The sequence below is a fragment of the Mytilus edulis genome, chromosome 8 (assembly GCF_963676685.1).
Source record: "Mytilus edulis chromosome 8, xbMytEdul2.2, whole genome shotgun sequence".
NCBI lineage: Eukaryota > Metazoa > Mollusca > Bivalvia > Mytilida > Mytilidae > Mytilus > Mytilus edulis.
In genome coordinates, this window is record NC_092351.1 from 51,378,523 (window position 1) to 51,394,069 (window position 15,547).

Below are 15,547 nucleotides of genomic sequence, written 5' to 3' on the forward strand. Positions count from 1 at the left end.
CTTACAAATATAATATGATGACACATAATACTGTTACAGTTGTTATATAATAAAATTAAATGTATGTTTCATTATAAAACGTTATTCTGATTGGCTTACTACACATCACATCTTATTCTTTAATCAATTGCATTACACAATAAAACTTACCATTCATGATAACACGAGGTCCCACAATAAAATGCACAGGTAAATTAAACAAAAACTTGATAAAAACCGTTTTTTCATGATACTAGCTCAAAAATGTAATTATAAGATTAGAATGCTTCTTTTTGTAACTTCATAGAGTTTGTAAGCGTTGACCGTGCGCACATTTTTTGAATGAAGCGCTTCCGCTCTTCATACATGTATCCTTCAATTAAGCTAATTTAATCATTATTAGACGCACGGGGAAATGATAGCGATATTGAACTTGCATAATCACTGTACAACTATACTACTTAACTATTTGCTATACTTACTAATATAATACGATGGCACATAATACTGTTACAGTTGTTATATAATAACTTTAAATGTATGTTTCATTATAAAACGTTATTCTGATTGGCTAGCTGCACATCACATGTTATTCCTTAAGCAATTGCATTACACAATAAAACTTACCATTCATGATAACACGAGGTCCCACAATAAAATGCTCAGGTAAATTAAACAAAAACTTGATAAAAACCGTTTTTTCATGATACTAGCTTAAAAATGTAATTATAAGATTAGAATGCTTCTTTTTGTAACTTCATAGAGTTTGTAAGCGTTGACCGTGCGCACATTTTTTGAATGAAGCGCTTCCGCTCTTCATACAAAATGTACTTCGGTCAACGCTTTTACACCCCAATGAAGTTACAAAAAGAAGTATTCAATTCTTAAATGTTAACATGTTTTAGTGTATTGGATCATCATGATACAAACCTTTACATTACAATGTGATGTACGAAGAGAAACATACTTTTCAGATTAAACAAACCTTAATATTAGAATTAACTAAGTACGTTGACCTTTTGTTAACATAAAACTGGTTTAAACTAAATATTAATAGTTTGTTTGCAAAATCAATCTCTAACAAAACAAAGATAGGAAATATGAAGTTGAATACTATTTACCTGCCATTCTTGTTCAAAACTATGTATGTATTTACCTTCACAACGGGGAATCCCCAGTAAACGACTTTCGTTTCCATTTAAAGGTAACGTTAATATTGAAAATTCGATTAAACGTAATAAACCTATCTGATTTCATTTAAAAAAACTATCATGTTAATTTGAATGATACACAAACTAGATATAAATATATAAGTATTAAATCCAGTGATGTTTTCAATGAATGGAGGTCTTGAGAACAAAGCATTAAGCTGAATTTTGCATAAGAGTCACATTCGAGTTAAAGTTTGATTTAGCCTGTGAATTGGTCGGTTTTCGCTCAAAGCTATGTCTAAAAATTGACATTTCTAGATTGCAGGGCTTAACTTCTATCTGTCCCTATTTAATACAAGAGTGCACACGCTGAAATGTCTCGCCGTCTTAATTAATCATTGATATTATGTTAATTGTCCTAAATACAAAGCTTTATTTCAACTGTCACATAAAATTAAGATTAAACAAGAAAACTAAACATTGACCAATGAACCATGACAATTACGCCAAGGACAGATGAACCATACCAGACAGGCATGTACAGCTAATAATTCTTTCATACAACAAATACAGCTGACGTTTAAAAAACTAGTCCAAAACACAAAAACTTTTACACGGAATAAACCTTGAAAATGATATCAAGGTCAAATAAAACACAAAAACTTAACTTTAACCACCGGCACCGAACCATGAAAATAAGGTCAAGGTCAGATGACACCTGCTAGTTAGACATGTACACATTACAGTCCGCGCATACACCGAATATACTAGACCTATTGCTTATATTATCTGAGATATGGACTTGACCACCAAAACTTAATCTTGTTCACTGATCCATGGAATGAGGTCGAGGTCAAGTGAAGAACGAGCATGAGGACCTTGCAAGATACAAACATACCAAATATATAGTTATTCTGTTTCTTTATAATAAGAGATAATTTAACTTTTTTTCAAGTAGTCACTGAACCATGAAAAATGAGGTCAAGGACATTGGACATTTAACTGACGGAAAAAATGCATTATGAGGCATCTGTATACACAGTTTGATGCATCCAGGTCTTCCAACTTCTTAAATACATGTATAAAGCTTTTAAGAAGTTAGCTGCCCCTGCCGGCGTCGACGGACCATTATTCCTATGTCGCGATTTCTGCACAAAATTTTCACCGTCATTCCAAATTTAAAGCCCTTTTTCTAAGTGGTTGCCTTTTTGCTGGTCCAATCTATTGAATTATTTGTTTATTTCTTTTGGTTCTCAACAAACCAGAAATATCAACCACTGATCGTTTTGCAAATATTCAATCAAATTTAACTCAAATTGGAAGAGATTCATTGAAAAGTGTTTGATTATAAATGATCATACTTGTCTTTCCAGTTAGTAAGTTATGTCTTAATATATGTCCTATAAAAAAGAAGATGTGGTATGATTGCCAATGAGACAACTATCCACAAAAGACCAAAATGACACAAACATTAACAACTATAGATCACCGTACGGCCTTCAACAATGGACAAAGCCCGTACCGCATAGTCAGATATACAAGGCCCCGATAAGACAATGTAAAATAATTCAAACGAGAAAACTAACGGCCTTATTTATGTAAAAAAAATGAACGAAAAACAAATATGTAACACATAAACAAACGACAACCACTGAATTACAGGCTCCTGACTTGGGACAGGCACATACATAAAGAATGTGGCGGGGTTAAACATGTTAGCGGGATCCCAACCCTCCCCCTAACCTGGGACAGTGGTATAACAATACAACATAAGAACGAACTATAAAAATCAGTTGAAAAAGGCTTAACTTATCAGATAGACAAAAAATAAAAGTGGAAGTGGCCGGGTACTTATACATCCCGACACAAAAAGACACAATGAACAAATCTGAGAGTACTCGCAGTTATCTGACAGCTAGTTCAAAGCCACTAACAACTAATAAAAAATCATGTTTCTAAGACTAAACACTCAATCCGTACACATCCAACATACAATGGATTTAGTGAAAAGACGTCATAAACAGCCAGAGAAGAACATGACCTTGTGCAATGCCAAGTTACAGGTATCGACAGATTGTAGGTCCATGAAAATGTATATGTATATAACATACTAGTAAAATTTAGTTAGCTTTTAATCTACTGAAAACAAAATCAATATTTATACCAATAAAAACAATATTCAATGATCTTATTACAGTGTTGAATAGGTAACCTTTTAGAATAAGTTTATTTAAAGGAGCAACAAGTTTACATGGATCATTTCTAAATTTCCGGGCACGGTTAACAACATTTCCGTAAAAATGAGGATGTGCTATCCCGTTTGAAATAAGTTTTCTACAGGTACAACCAAACTTCAAAACCAAATCTTTATATCTATGGAAAAATTTAGTAAAGGTTTTAAGTAATTTATGGTAACGATATCCCTGGTTTAATAATTTACCAGTAATATATAGGTTGCGTTCGTTAAAATCAAAAACGTCACAACAGACACGGGCATAGCGAACAAGTTGTGAAATATAAACACCGCAAGTGTTGTTGAATTTATCAATTAATTGCAATTTCGACGGGTCTTTACTGAGTTTAGTCATAAACTGTGACCTGCATCTTTCATATACAAATAAGATATAAAGGCGGTTTTTATAATTTGTGGTCGAATGATTGAAATATTTTAATTCTTATACTTTGTTTTCATGTTCAGGCTATCTACATTAATCGTTTTTCAAATACCCTAGTTTTACTCTTGAAATTAACACCTACAGCTTTTCAGGCATATCATCAAATTCGACCTACATCCAAATCTATCTTAAGGCATATGCTTGTTCTACTCAAATAGTTTTAAAAGGTCTAAAACAAAACAACACTATTTGCAATTTGTATTTATTGGTTGTGGATGTCCAAATTTTATTAATAAAGACTGTTTTGTCCTAGCTTTTTCAGCTTTAATTGAAATCCGATGAGGACAAAAACATTGCTCTCATTCGATTTCACTCGAAATTAAGCGACGGTGCGTTAACCTAACAACAGCCATGAAATTCAATTCAAGATTCCTGTGTTTTGGCAGACAAATTTATTTTAGGGGCAACTTCTTGCAACCTACCATTACATTGTTTTTTTTGGAAAAAAAATTGTAATGCTGGCAAATATGATTCAGTTTGAAATTCAAACAGACAGACACTGACTGGCATTGGCAACTATTTCGACTTTTCTGAAAGTTCAGCATGACATTGATCGATGGAACATCGGTAGATTGTATATTCAATGGATATAGTCCGAAAGAGAAGTATCCTTAGTAGGTACAGGAATGTTTTGTTTTAGATCTAGTAACAAGTTAAAAAAACATCGATTTAACATGATATGTAAAAATTGACTAAAAAAAAAAACAACGATGACATGATTTTATTGTATCGATACGCCACTTCATATGCGTTTGTCAATAGTGTGAGTAAGTCAACCAGTATCAAGGTTGTTTTAAATTGAAATGCACTACCAAATGTCAACCAACATTATAAATTTAGATAAGGTAAACCCAATTAAAAATGTAAACAGTAACGGACATAGAAGGAATGCTGATGTTTCAATTATCCACCATAGTCCTAACGACCTGGGTTCAAGTAGTTATATTGCTTTAAATAATATAGATAATATACCCTGTACTTCACTATGAAGGACCCGTCACGATAAAATTATGAAAATAACGAGATATCTAGCATCCTGCAAAAAAAAAACATTACAAGATAAAGATATCAAAAACCAATCAAGTCTATTCCAGTGTAACGTTGCGTCAGTTGTTAAACTAACATTAAAATATAAAGTATTGAACAAGCAACGAGCAATATGAACAAAAAAGGAAAGCGAATTGTTTAAGAGAAAACTTTATTTCAATAGACAATATCAATGTTCAAATCATTAGTGACAATCTTTGGAATGCTGCACTATTTGATACCTCATCTGGATGAAATTCTATAGATTTTATAAATGCCTGTCTCGCATATTCTTTTTCGCCAATTAGTTGATAAGCTATACCTAAGACGACGTAGGAAATAACGAGCTGAATATCATGAGCTATGAAATAATCTTCTTTCACAGTTAATTGTAAATCTCGGAAGGAACCTTGACATTGTCTGGAATTTTTTAGACGAAAATGTGACAGAAATCGTAGAAAATGAGCAAAGACTACAGGAGGAATAAGTTTTACACTTTTACCTTCTGTCATCGTCAGCTCTAGTTCTCTTGGTATGAATACTGAGTTGTGAAAAAATACTCTTTCTAGCAACATGAATTTCAACAACCGAACAGTTTTCATTTTCTTAAAGAAATCCAAATTAAGTAAATCTTCCTGGCTTGATGTCAGGCGAGAACCTAAACAAAGTTTATCGGGTGAACATTTTAGTAACGAGTACTGAAGGATGGTAATAGCTACACTGTACTGGTTTGTCTTATAGAAAAACGAAGGTAACATCAACCATCCAGATACAGCATCATGATTGGTATTTAGCATCAGAGAACTTAAGTATCTTTTGTACTGTTTATAAGCAGATTTATTACTGGAAATAGCCTTAGTTGGTAATAACTGACTTCGATTACAACATAGCTTCGAAATATAGTACAAGTATAGGTATTTTATTTTTGAATTCCTGATTGAATATATAATTTTTAGTCCTTTTTTCAAGGTAAAATTGTAATTCGACGGTAAAACATCACCGTTATCAAAGCATGACATTATTAATAGCTTGATATTGTCTAAATGTGCACCGTTTGGTAAAGGTGATTCGTAACTGCCAAATACTACCTGCTGGACATCCTTTATTCGATCTGAAAATACAATACATTGCCAGCCACAACTATATATATTTCGAAGCTTATTCAACAATATTTCATGCACGTGTCCAGTTATCTTATTTTCGAATAAATTATTATCAGGAATGAAATAACTGGGACAATCGCAGTATTCGACACAATAAATAAGTCTCTTAAAACATTTCATGAAATTATATATCAATTTTTCCGGTGTCCATATTGTGAGTGGAGATTCTTCTGAAATCCAAAACAGTATTGTTTTCATGAAATAGGAACAGAGCACATCTTTTAATTCTAAGTCGTCAGCTATTATATCTTTTAAAAGAATTTTCAATAGAGCATAACATATAAATTGTGAATGTGTAAACGTATAAATTAAAAGTTTTTCTGCAACTGAAAACGATATTCGCCATTCCAAATGTTCTTTCGTAGATCCTTTAACACCGACTGGCACTAAAAGAACACCATGCTTAATAATCCTGTGTTTGAGATCAAAATGCGGCCACAATGTACCTGGTCGAAAAATCCATTGATTTGCCTGTGACGCCCATGCTTTACTCCGTAAGCAGAATGCAATGTCAACATATCCTAATTTGTCGGATACGCACGGTCCGTGAACAATAGATAACCAACTGTTAGAATTAACTGGTTTAAAGGATGAATTTGAAACGTAATGTTCACCTGCAATCTCTTCAAACGAATTGTGAGGGTATCCATGTACAAGTCGTAACTGTGTGTAACCTGGTTTCGTAGCTTCCGTTGCCATTAAAAAATACGTCATATTAGGTTTAAAACGAATATTTAATTCTGCAACGACCTCAAAACAATTCATTATTGACATAATATCTAAATCGCTATCTTTCAGGTCAAGTCCCTCTCCAAAACTGCCACTAGTAATTGTTGTCCAACAATTGTCGCATGTTAAATTGTCTCTAACTGAATTCATCATTCTGAAATTTTTAACATGCTCCTCTGTTCCAACAATGTTCTGGCAAATATACCAATACAGAGCTAGTGATTGGTTTGCTGTTGCTGAATCTATAAAACATATTTAATCAATGTTAATGGAAGAGTTACAACGCAAAGAGCGACATTGACGAAATGTTATCTCTCCTTGTTAAACGTCATGACACATATGAATTTCTCTGACCGCAAACATCACAGAAGATACACTAATAATCGCAGAATAAGGATTTTTATCTTAATTTTATTGCTATTCTTACTTCTTACATTAACTAAAACGAATTTACTTGATAAACAAAAGAAATACATATTTAGTTATTGTACTGTTTATATTCCATAGTAATAACAAGAAATATATAACTAATGAGTGGCTCTCGTAAAGAAAACCTTTCACCATACACATTAAAACATATTCTGAATATAAAATAAGTACCTGCCATTTTGTTGATGTCTGCCTTAAAGAGAAAACCAGCCAAATCGATTTTAACTTCGATCGTGTAAGTCTTTTAATATGTATTCTAAACTTAACTCTATCTTACAATGAATGTTATTGATTTTGTTATGTACTGCTGTTCCATATATGTCATGTTTACAACTTACATTTGTACGTCTTTATCATTTATTATCAATCATCGAATTGTTAAACATCTCATCGAACTGTTAAATATCTAATCGAAATGTTAAAAATCTCAACGAATTGTTAAATATATCATCGAAATGGTCAACATCTCATCGAACTATTAAATATCTCATCGAAATGTTGAATATCTCATCGAACTGTTTAATATCTCATCGAACTATACGATGACCCATCGAACAAGAGATGAATAGAACTAAGAATGGAAATGGGTAAGGTTTCAAAGACACAACAACACTACCAAAGAACGGACAACAGATTACAACACATACAGTTAAGTCTGCCTAATATCTTAAATTAAATGAGGGTCGGTTGAAAACAAAATACGATAAAGTAATGATTTTAGCTTCCAAATGGTGTATATTTTGCCCCTTTTTGTGTGAACTTTCCATTTCATAGCAACATTCAATCAGCGCCTGCATGCAGTTTATTTATCTCAAAATTGCTACGATTATCCCAAACTTTTAATGTTCTGTCATGGTTTACTGAATAAAGTGTTGCTTCTTTCTCACAAGGAAGCTAATAACCCAAGTGTTCCAATGATGAAGTTGAAATCATTTAATTATCACGAGTTGATTGATTGCTATACAATATCCGTTTCAAAGATGATAGCGTATATGTGTCTTATGTTGTAACTACCATCCAGCTCCCCTTTCACGAATGTAACCTACCGCCTTATTACATGGTTTGTTATCACTTTAGCGACACGACGGGTGCCACATTTTGAGCAGGATCTGCATAATCTCTCGGGGTACCTAGATCACCACAGTGTATGATTGGCTTTGAATTGCATAGTCTGTTTGTTTCTATAATGTGTTTTGTGTACAGTTGTTTGTTTACGATTCTTGTTTGTGAATTTCCCTCTGGTATATTTCGTCCCTTTTTTTTAACCTTTTTATATGGTAATGAAAAAAAATATTCCATGTATTTAAACCTTTTATGAAAACTTCTAGACAAATGGTAGGTATATCATAACTGCGTATCAAATTTGTTCTTGGTTTATTGGGTGTGTTTTTGTATTCATTTAGACCTCAAATTGTTTGAGTAAAGAGCAAATCTTACTAAACTTTTAAATGTACATAAACTTTTGAGCATAAACACTTAAACTTTCAAATGTTCATATGGTCTAAGGATCTGCTACGGTGTCGTACATCAACAGTTACAATGTATATAGTGTGTGAAAATTACAGGTTCATTTAAACTTAATATTTTCCAAGCTTTTCAAATGCGAAAAAGATACTGTCGAAGACCTTGAGAGGGAAATACTTAATTTTTGTATTTATTTCTAATATTCCGAGTACATAATTATCCATATCATAAGTTAGGGGGCTCGCGGGTATAAATCACTGTTTTTCAATATAGGATTCCGCTATTTTTTTCTATAATCTATAAATAAACTTAATCCTATACCAAGTGGAAAAATTAAATAAAAATATGGGGTCACAGTTCAGTTAAGCTCACAATCTGCCTTCGAAAGCAGCATGCATTTTTGTTTACTAAAGGTACTTTTTTCTGTTGAACTAATAGAAGAAAAAATATAATCGAAATAAAAAAAGAAGATTTTAGTTACAGAAATCGCTTAAACTTTACAGTAGTTTAGTTTAAGTAAAGTTTAATTGAGCAATATAACAACAAATATAGTTATCAAAAGTTATTTCAACTTTAGTGCAAAAATATGGCATTTGTTTACCACAGGGAGATAATTTGGAGCTTTGGTAATGATATAAACATTTTAAAGTCATCTAGGACCAAAACGAATTGACTTGTTTAATACATTTTTGTACCATATCACCAAGTAAGAACTGATTAGTGTAATAAATAAAATTTATAATGAAAAAAATAATCTTTTAATAATGGCTGAATTATTTGTACCATCGAGCCTCCTCAAGGTAATGATGTGATTGCTTCTTTAAAAAAAACCATTAACAAAATCTATCTAGCTGTATAGATAATGTACGAAACATTGATTTTTTACTTCGATAATGTACATTTTTTAATATAACAATCTTGGCGATATTCCTGTTCATGTTTTCTCTCACAACATGTCAATTCTCTTTTTCGTTGGTAGGAACAGGTAAACTACCAGTTTAATCTTTTTTTAAATGTCTGGGTATTGTTTAACCCTAGACTATTTTCAAATGCAATAAAATTTATTTTCTATAAATTTGTTGATTGGATGATGATGTTTATTATGACTAAACTTAATGTGCATGATTTACTGTTCATAATAAATTATATCAATCGAAACAATTTCTACCTTTAGGCAACCCTTTTTGTCGCATATGTTTCAGATTTCCAATATTATTGTAGGACTAAATGTCGTACTGTTTTAATATATTTAATAAATATAATAAGACAATCTTAAATTTTCAATCCTTCTGTTATATGTTTACATATTTTTAGTGTATTTATCATAATGATACATAACTTGAAAAGGGATATACAAATCGAAAAATAAACAAACTTAAATATTTAAAATAATCTAAGTATATTGAGCTTATGTTAACATAAAACTGGTTTCAAGTAAATTTTCTGTTGTTCAAAATCTATGTCGATAAAAAAAAATTAGGTGAAAAACTAATTTAAATAATGTTTACCTGCCATTCGTGTTAATAAAAATGCATGTATTTACCTTTACAACGGGGAATCCCCAAGTATCGACATTCGTTGTTTGCATTTAAAGGTCACGTTAGTATATAACATTGAATTTTGATAAATGTATGTTATTTTACTTTATGCATATATCATGCAAGTTTCGATACTGAATAAACAAGTTATATTTCAGTATTAAATTCAGTGGTGAGTGCATTGGTTCGAGGTCTACAGAACAAACCATTGACCTTATATTTGCCAAAGAGTCGCATTCAAGTTAAAGTTTGATTGTCCTGTGTATTGATTTGTTTTCCTTATTTATTGTACTGTTAATACGCAAATTATTAAAAAACATTTCATTCGTTATGGTACATTTTCTTTTAAAAAAAACCATGCAAACGAAGAGTAACAATACATACACGGACGCAAAAAACAAACGAACTATATTTCCTATAAACCGTCTTGTCATTTGTTTGTTGTTATTGATTTACACGTTTTACATTAAAACAAACGTGTCTACATGATAACACAAGACTTTTATATACAGATATAGCTTAAATGAAAGAAAAAACTTTAAAACGGATGATTGAAAATCCGCCATTTCAAGTATTCAGTAAGTACAATCTATACGTTAAAAACATTATTATAATGCCTTTCAACTTATCGATGACAATCTCTTAAATGCATAATTTAAGCTTTGTTTTCCATCAAATCTTTTTGAACTTTCGTATGCGTGTCTTGCGGAATCTATATCTCCTACCATTTGTAAAGATACGCCTAACATTTTGAAACATATTGCTACCTCAATGCGAAGTGATATGAAACATTCTTCCAGTATTGTCTTTTGTAAATTAATGATCGACTCGAGGCAATGCCTATTGTTTTGAAGATTATAATGACAAAGAAAACACAGGAAGTGGCCATATTGCACTGGTGGTATCAAATGATCACTCGTTTCTACGTCAATCTGTAATTCATTTGGTATAATATTAGAGTTCTGAGTAAATACCGCATAATCTAATAAAAGATTTTTCCACACCTGAACAATATTCATCTTCCTAAACAATTGCAAACTTAACAATTCATTATTATTATCTGATAAAACCTTGAACTGGAATAGTTTGTCCGATGTGCATTTCGATAATGAGTGTTCTATGATGTCAAGAGCTTTTTGGTACTCTTTTGTTTTGTAGAAAAACGAGGCTAACATCAGCCACCCAGACACACAATCATGTCCCATTCCCCGGAGGAGAGTACTGACACACGCTGTGTATTGTCTATACATATTTTTATTGTCGTATTTGTCATTAAATTGAACAAATTGATCACTTTTATAACAAAATTTGGACAGATAGTACGAGTATAGGTATTTGATTTTGGAATTTTCGGATGAAATAATAGCTTGTATCCCTGTTGCATAATAACAAGTTTCTAGTAAACAATCCATATTATGTATCATCGAAAACAATAAGTGTTTAACAGTGTCGACTTGTGAATAACTAAGTTCTCTACTTAAGTATAATTGAGATTTGAAGAAATTCGTTGATTGCTTTGATTTCATGATACAGAGCCAACCAAAACTGTTAAGACTATGCAACTGATGTAAAAGTTTTTTCTGTGCAAGTCCTTTTATCTTATTTTCAAATAAATTGTTATCGGGGATAAAGAAATGCGGACAGCTGGAATATTCAACACAGTATATAAGTCTTTTGAGGCATCTCATAAAGTAGGATATCAAATTTTCCACCTTCCATATTGATGGTGGCAGTTCTTCAGATACCCAAAATACAATTGTTTTCAGGAAGTATGAACACAATAAGTCTGTGCTATTTGCTCTCCTTTTTTCGTCAAAAAGAAATTCTTTTTTGTTTATTACGTCTTTTAATATAATTTTCATGAGAGCATAACATAATAGTTGTGTATGTGTAAATGTATATATAAGAAGTTTTTCTGCAACGGAAAACGATATACGCCATTCTAAGTCTTCTTTGACAGATCCTTTATCACCTATTGGAACAAAGAGAACTCCATGCTTAATTATAGCCTGTTTAACATCGTCTTCTGGCCATGAATTATTTGGTCTTCTAATCCAATGCTTTGCCTGTGTTATCCATGATTTACTATGTAAACAGTATGCCATATCATATTGTCCGCTTTCGTCATTTAAACACGGTCCATGAACAGTTGACCATGCACAACCTGTAAACTTCCGTTTGAATTTGAAATTTGAAAAGTAGTATTCATTACCGATCTCTTCACATTGTTCAAAGATATCTACAGGAGTACCATGGTCAGTGTACATTAAACGCAACTGAGTAAAACCCGGCTTGGTATCTTTTGTTTCCATAGTAAAATACGTTTTTGCATGTTTGAAACAAATGTCTCTGTTTTCACAAACCTCAATACATCTAATGGTACGCATGATATCTAAATCACTTCCTTTCATCTCAATTCCCTCCCCTCGACTTCCGCTAGTGATTGTTGCAGTTTCTTGGTCGTATGACAAATTGTCTCTTATAGTGTTCAGCATTCTTACTGTTTTCACGTGCTCCTCTGTTCCAACAATATTCTGACACAAGTACCGATAAAGAGCTATTGATTCATTTTTTTGTAGTTGATTCTGTAAATGTAATTAATTTGATAAGAAAAACTCAATTACTGATGATAAATAGTGAAGAACGACAATTATAAAACGGTGAGATTTTTTTCAATAGAGTTCATATCAGAAACGATAACAATATTCGAATTAAGTAAGACTGAGTGAACGCGACATTTAGGGATAGCAAAATAACAAGGCATTATCGGACTACATTTCGGTAAAGTACAAATTTATGCGCTTAGTGGGAGCGTAAAGGAAAATAAAATATCAAGGACTTTAAAAAACAACAACATACAAATACCTTCTATAGAAATAATTATCAATTTAGATTTATTTAAAGTATTATGATACAGATCATGAATTACATTTATCTGATAACTGTATATTCACACTTTATGACACATCCATATGAATATGTAATATATGAATTGAACATTTTAAATATTGACAACTAAATATAAATGGCTACACTATGCTATACTTTAAGTTTAATTCGAAGTGTCAAGGTTTTATACGAAATAGAGTTAAGAGGAATCTGTTATATAAATACGGATTACATCAACTATTCGGTACCATAAATTGGACACCCCTTTTTCTGAATCTTGTATTCGTTTTTTTTTTCTCAAGTAAGTCTTCTATAATAGTTGAGCCAATTTGAAGATATTCTACATTTAAATTTATTCAATCTATATATGATATTGATTAACCCACCTAGGAAAAAGATATGTACTAAGATGATGTTAGGAAATGCCCTAGCAGCCTTAAGACTGCTTTGATAAACAGGGGCTGGTTCTTGTGAGAAGGACATCGCAAACATTTGATGAATTCCTAATAATCTTTTGCAAATCGTCACGTTATTCAGATTTCAATAGAAATTTGTTATAGTATTAATTTTACCTGCCATTCTGTTGTAGTTCTTCAATGTTCTATTGGGAACTTAACCGGAATTCCCCTAGTTCAAATTTCGTTTGATTTAAAAGTAAAATGAACTAGATCTCTGAGATAAAGAGATTTACCAGACCGTGAATGTTGTATTCGAGTGGAGTGTATTGACGTAGTTTGTGTCCTGTATAATAATTTGAATGCATTTAATCATAAAAGTATGACGACTGAATAAAGCTTTATTATAACTGTATTTCAAATTCAATTGATATAGTGGTAATCTAACTTTTATCAATATTGGTAGTGACCACTATGGTCCTAACTAAATTCATGCATTATAACATTTTGTATTTCACTGTTTTTATGATTCTTATGTACAAACATTTGGAGGTGGGAGGGGGAGAGGCATGATAAATACATCAAGTTATAAATATCAATAGTATCGGTTTCATTTGTGACTGCATGTATAAATAGCTAAATCAAATTCATTGATTTTACAACTATATATCATTGACACTATGGAAATGACTCCAGAATCATTTGCGATATAATACCATTTAGTTTAACAATGTTGAACCTGTAACTCAACGTCCAATACACTTATGAAAAACTACGAAAACAAAATGATTCAAACATGTATGTAATGTACTGCGTCAAGTACTTCTTTTCACTAGAATTGAACACTTGGTGTGAACATTGTAATGAGATTATCTTACAGTGATTACCATACCCATTCCTTCACAAATAAAAAAATAGTTTTATAGGAATTTTCACATCAAAGCTGAGTATTCGCCCTTAAGTCAACTAGCGTACACCTTAACAGTTTCATGTGTTTAAACTCTCAAAAAACGGAATGCATATTGTTTAGAACACCAAATGCATACTTTTGTGACATTCCGAGCAGAGATTAGAATCGAAGAGTGGTTAATGTACTTTGATCTCTAAACGTGTAAGCGTAATCAATGACAATAATGAACCGCGTTTTAGGTGGATCGGGCCCATTCGAAGTTTCTGTCAGAAGTGTCGTATTCTTTGTTATTTTAATCTTTACAGAAAGTGAATCAAATTTGCCGAACAAATAGGGGGTCCCGGACCCTTTAAGCTCATATATTACTTTTAAAGAGGTATGTAAAAGGGACCGTTTTCACTGAAATGATAGGGAAAATAGCAGTGTTGACATATTTTTATCGGAATATAAAAAAAAAAACGGTTTGTGACACTTGGTCCAAAAGTTTGATTTAAAACGCTGAAATATAGCTCTAAAGACTGAGCAAATAAAAAACAAAGGTCACCAATAATGAAAAAAAAATTTTGGCAAAAAAATGGTGAAATTGCGTGAAATGTCATTTTGAGTCTTTCACAGATACGCATATCAACAATAATATTTTTTTAGTGACAAAAGTACCATTATTCAACATTTTTAGTTAATAAAAAAAAATAATAATAAATTTACGTTACAAATGTTTCGTGTGCCATGTTTTTTTGCTTTAAAATCTATACATGTTTAGCTTTTTAACTTTTCTTTATCTGAGCGTCACTGATGAGTCTTGTGTAGACGAAACGCGCGTCTGGTTGTCAAATTAAAAGCCTGGTACCCCTGATAACTATGTCAATATCTTTAATAGTTTTTCAAAAGGCTGTTTGTTATCCTGTAGATGTATGATAGCTCGTTTCGAAGCTGTGACATTTTCACATATGTAGTTAAATTTTCGGGATACAAAGTGAGACTACTTTTTCCAAACATTAGTAAACCCCGAAAATCCGTTCGTGATGCGGCTCCGCGTGGTAAAAATCCCTTTGTTAACACAATAACTACTTTGGAAAGGTAATACTTTGTACATATCTGATTGATAGCTCAATAGTTTTTACACATTATTCTATGTTCCTCTTCTTTTCAAATCATCACGAAGGGTTAGGCTAAGTCATTTGTAAAAGATAGAAACATGT

General features: G+C 31.8%; 2 protein-coding genes across 2 annotated transcripts; both read right to left on the bottom strand.

Moving 5' to 3' along the window:
* Positions 1-4,986: 4,986 nt before the first annotated feature.
* On the bottom strand, positions 4,987-10,168 carry LOC139485829 (uncharacterized). The gene is made up of 2 exons (XM_071270475.1): positions 10,125-10,168; positions 4,987-6,965 (listed from the first exon to the last, which is right to left on the bottom strand). Exons 1-2 carry the CDS (start codon positions 10,129-10,131, stop codon positions 5,029-5,031), a joined length of 1,944 nt encoding a protein of 647 aa, XP_071126576.1. The 5' UTR covers positions 10,132-10,168; the 3' UTR covers positions 4,987-5,028.
* LOC139485830 (uncharacterized) lies at positions 9,852-13,702 on the bottom strand. The gene is made up of 2 exons (XM_071270476.1): positions 13,616-13,702; positions 9,852-12,739 (listed from the first exon to the last, which is right to left on the bottom strand). The coding sequence occupies exon 2, from the start codon at positions 12,647-12,649 to the stop codon at positions 10,775-10,777; it is 1,875 nt and encodes a 624-aa protein (XP_071126577.1). The 5' UTR covers positions 12,650-12,739; positions 13,616-13,702; the 3' UTR covers positions 9,852-10,774.
* Between the last annotated feature and the right edge of the window lie 1,845 nt (positions 13,703-15,547).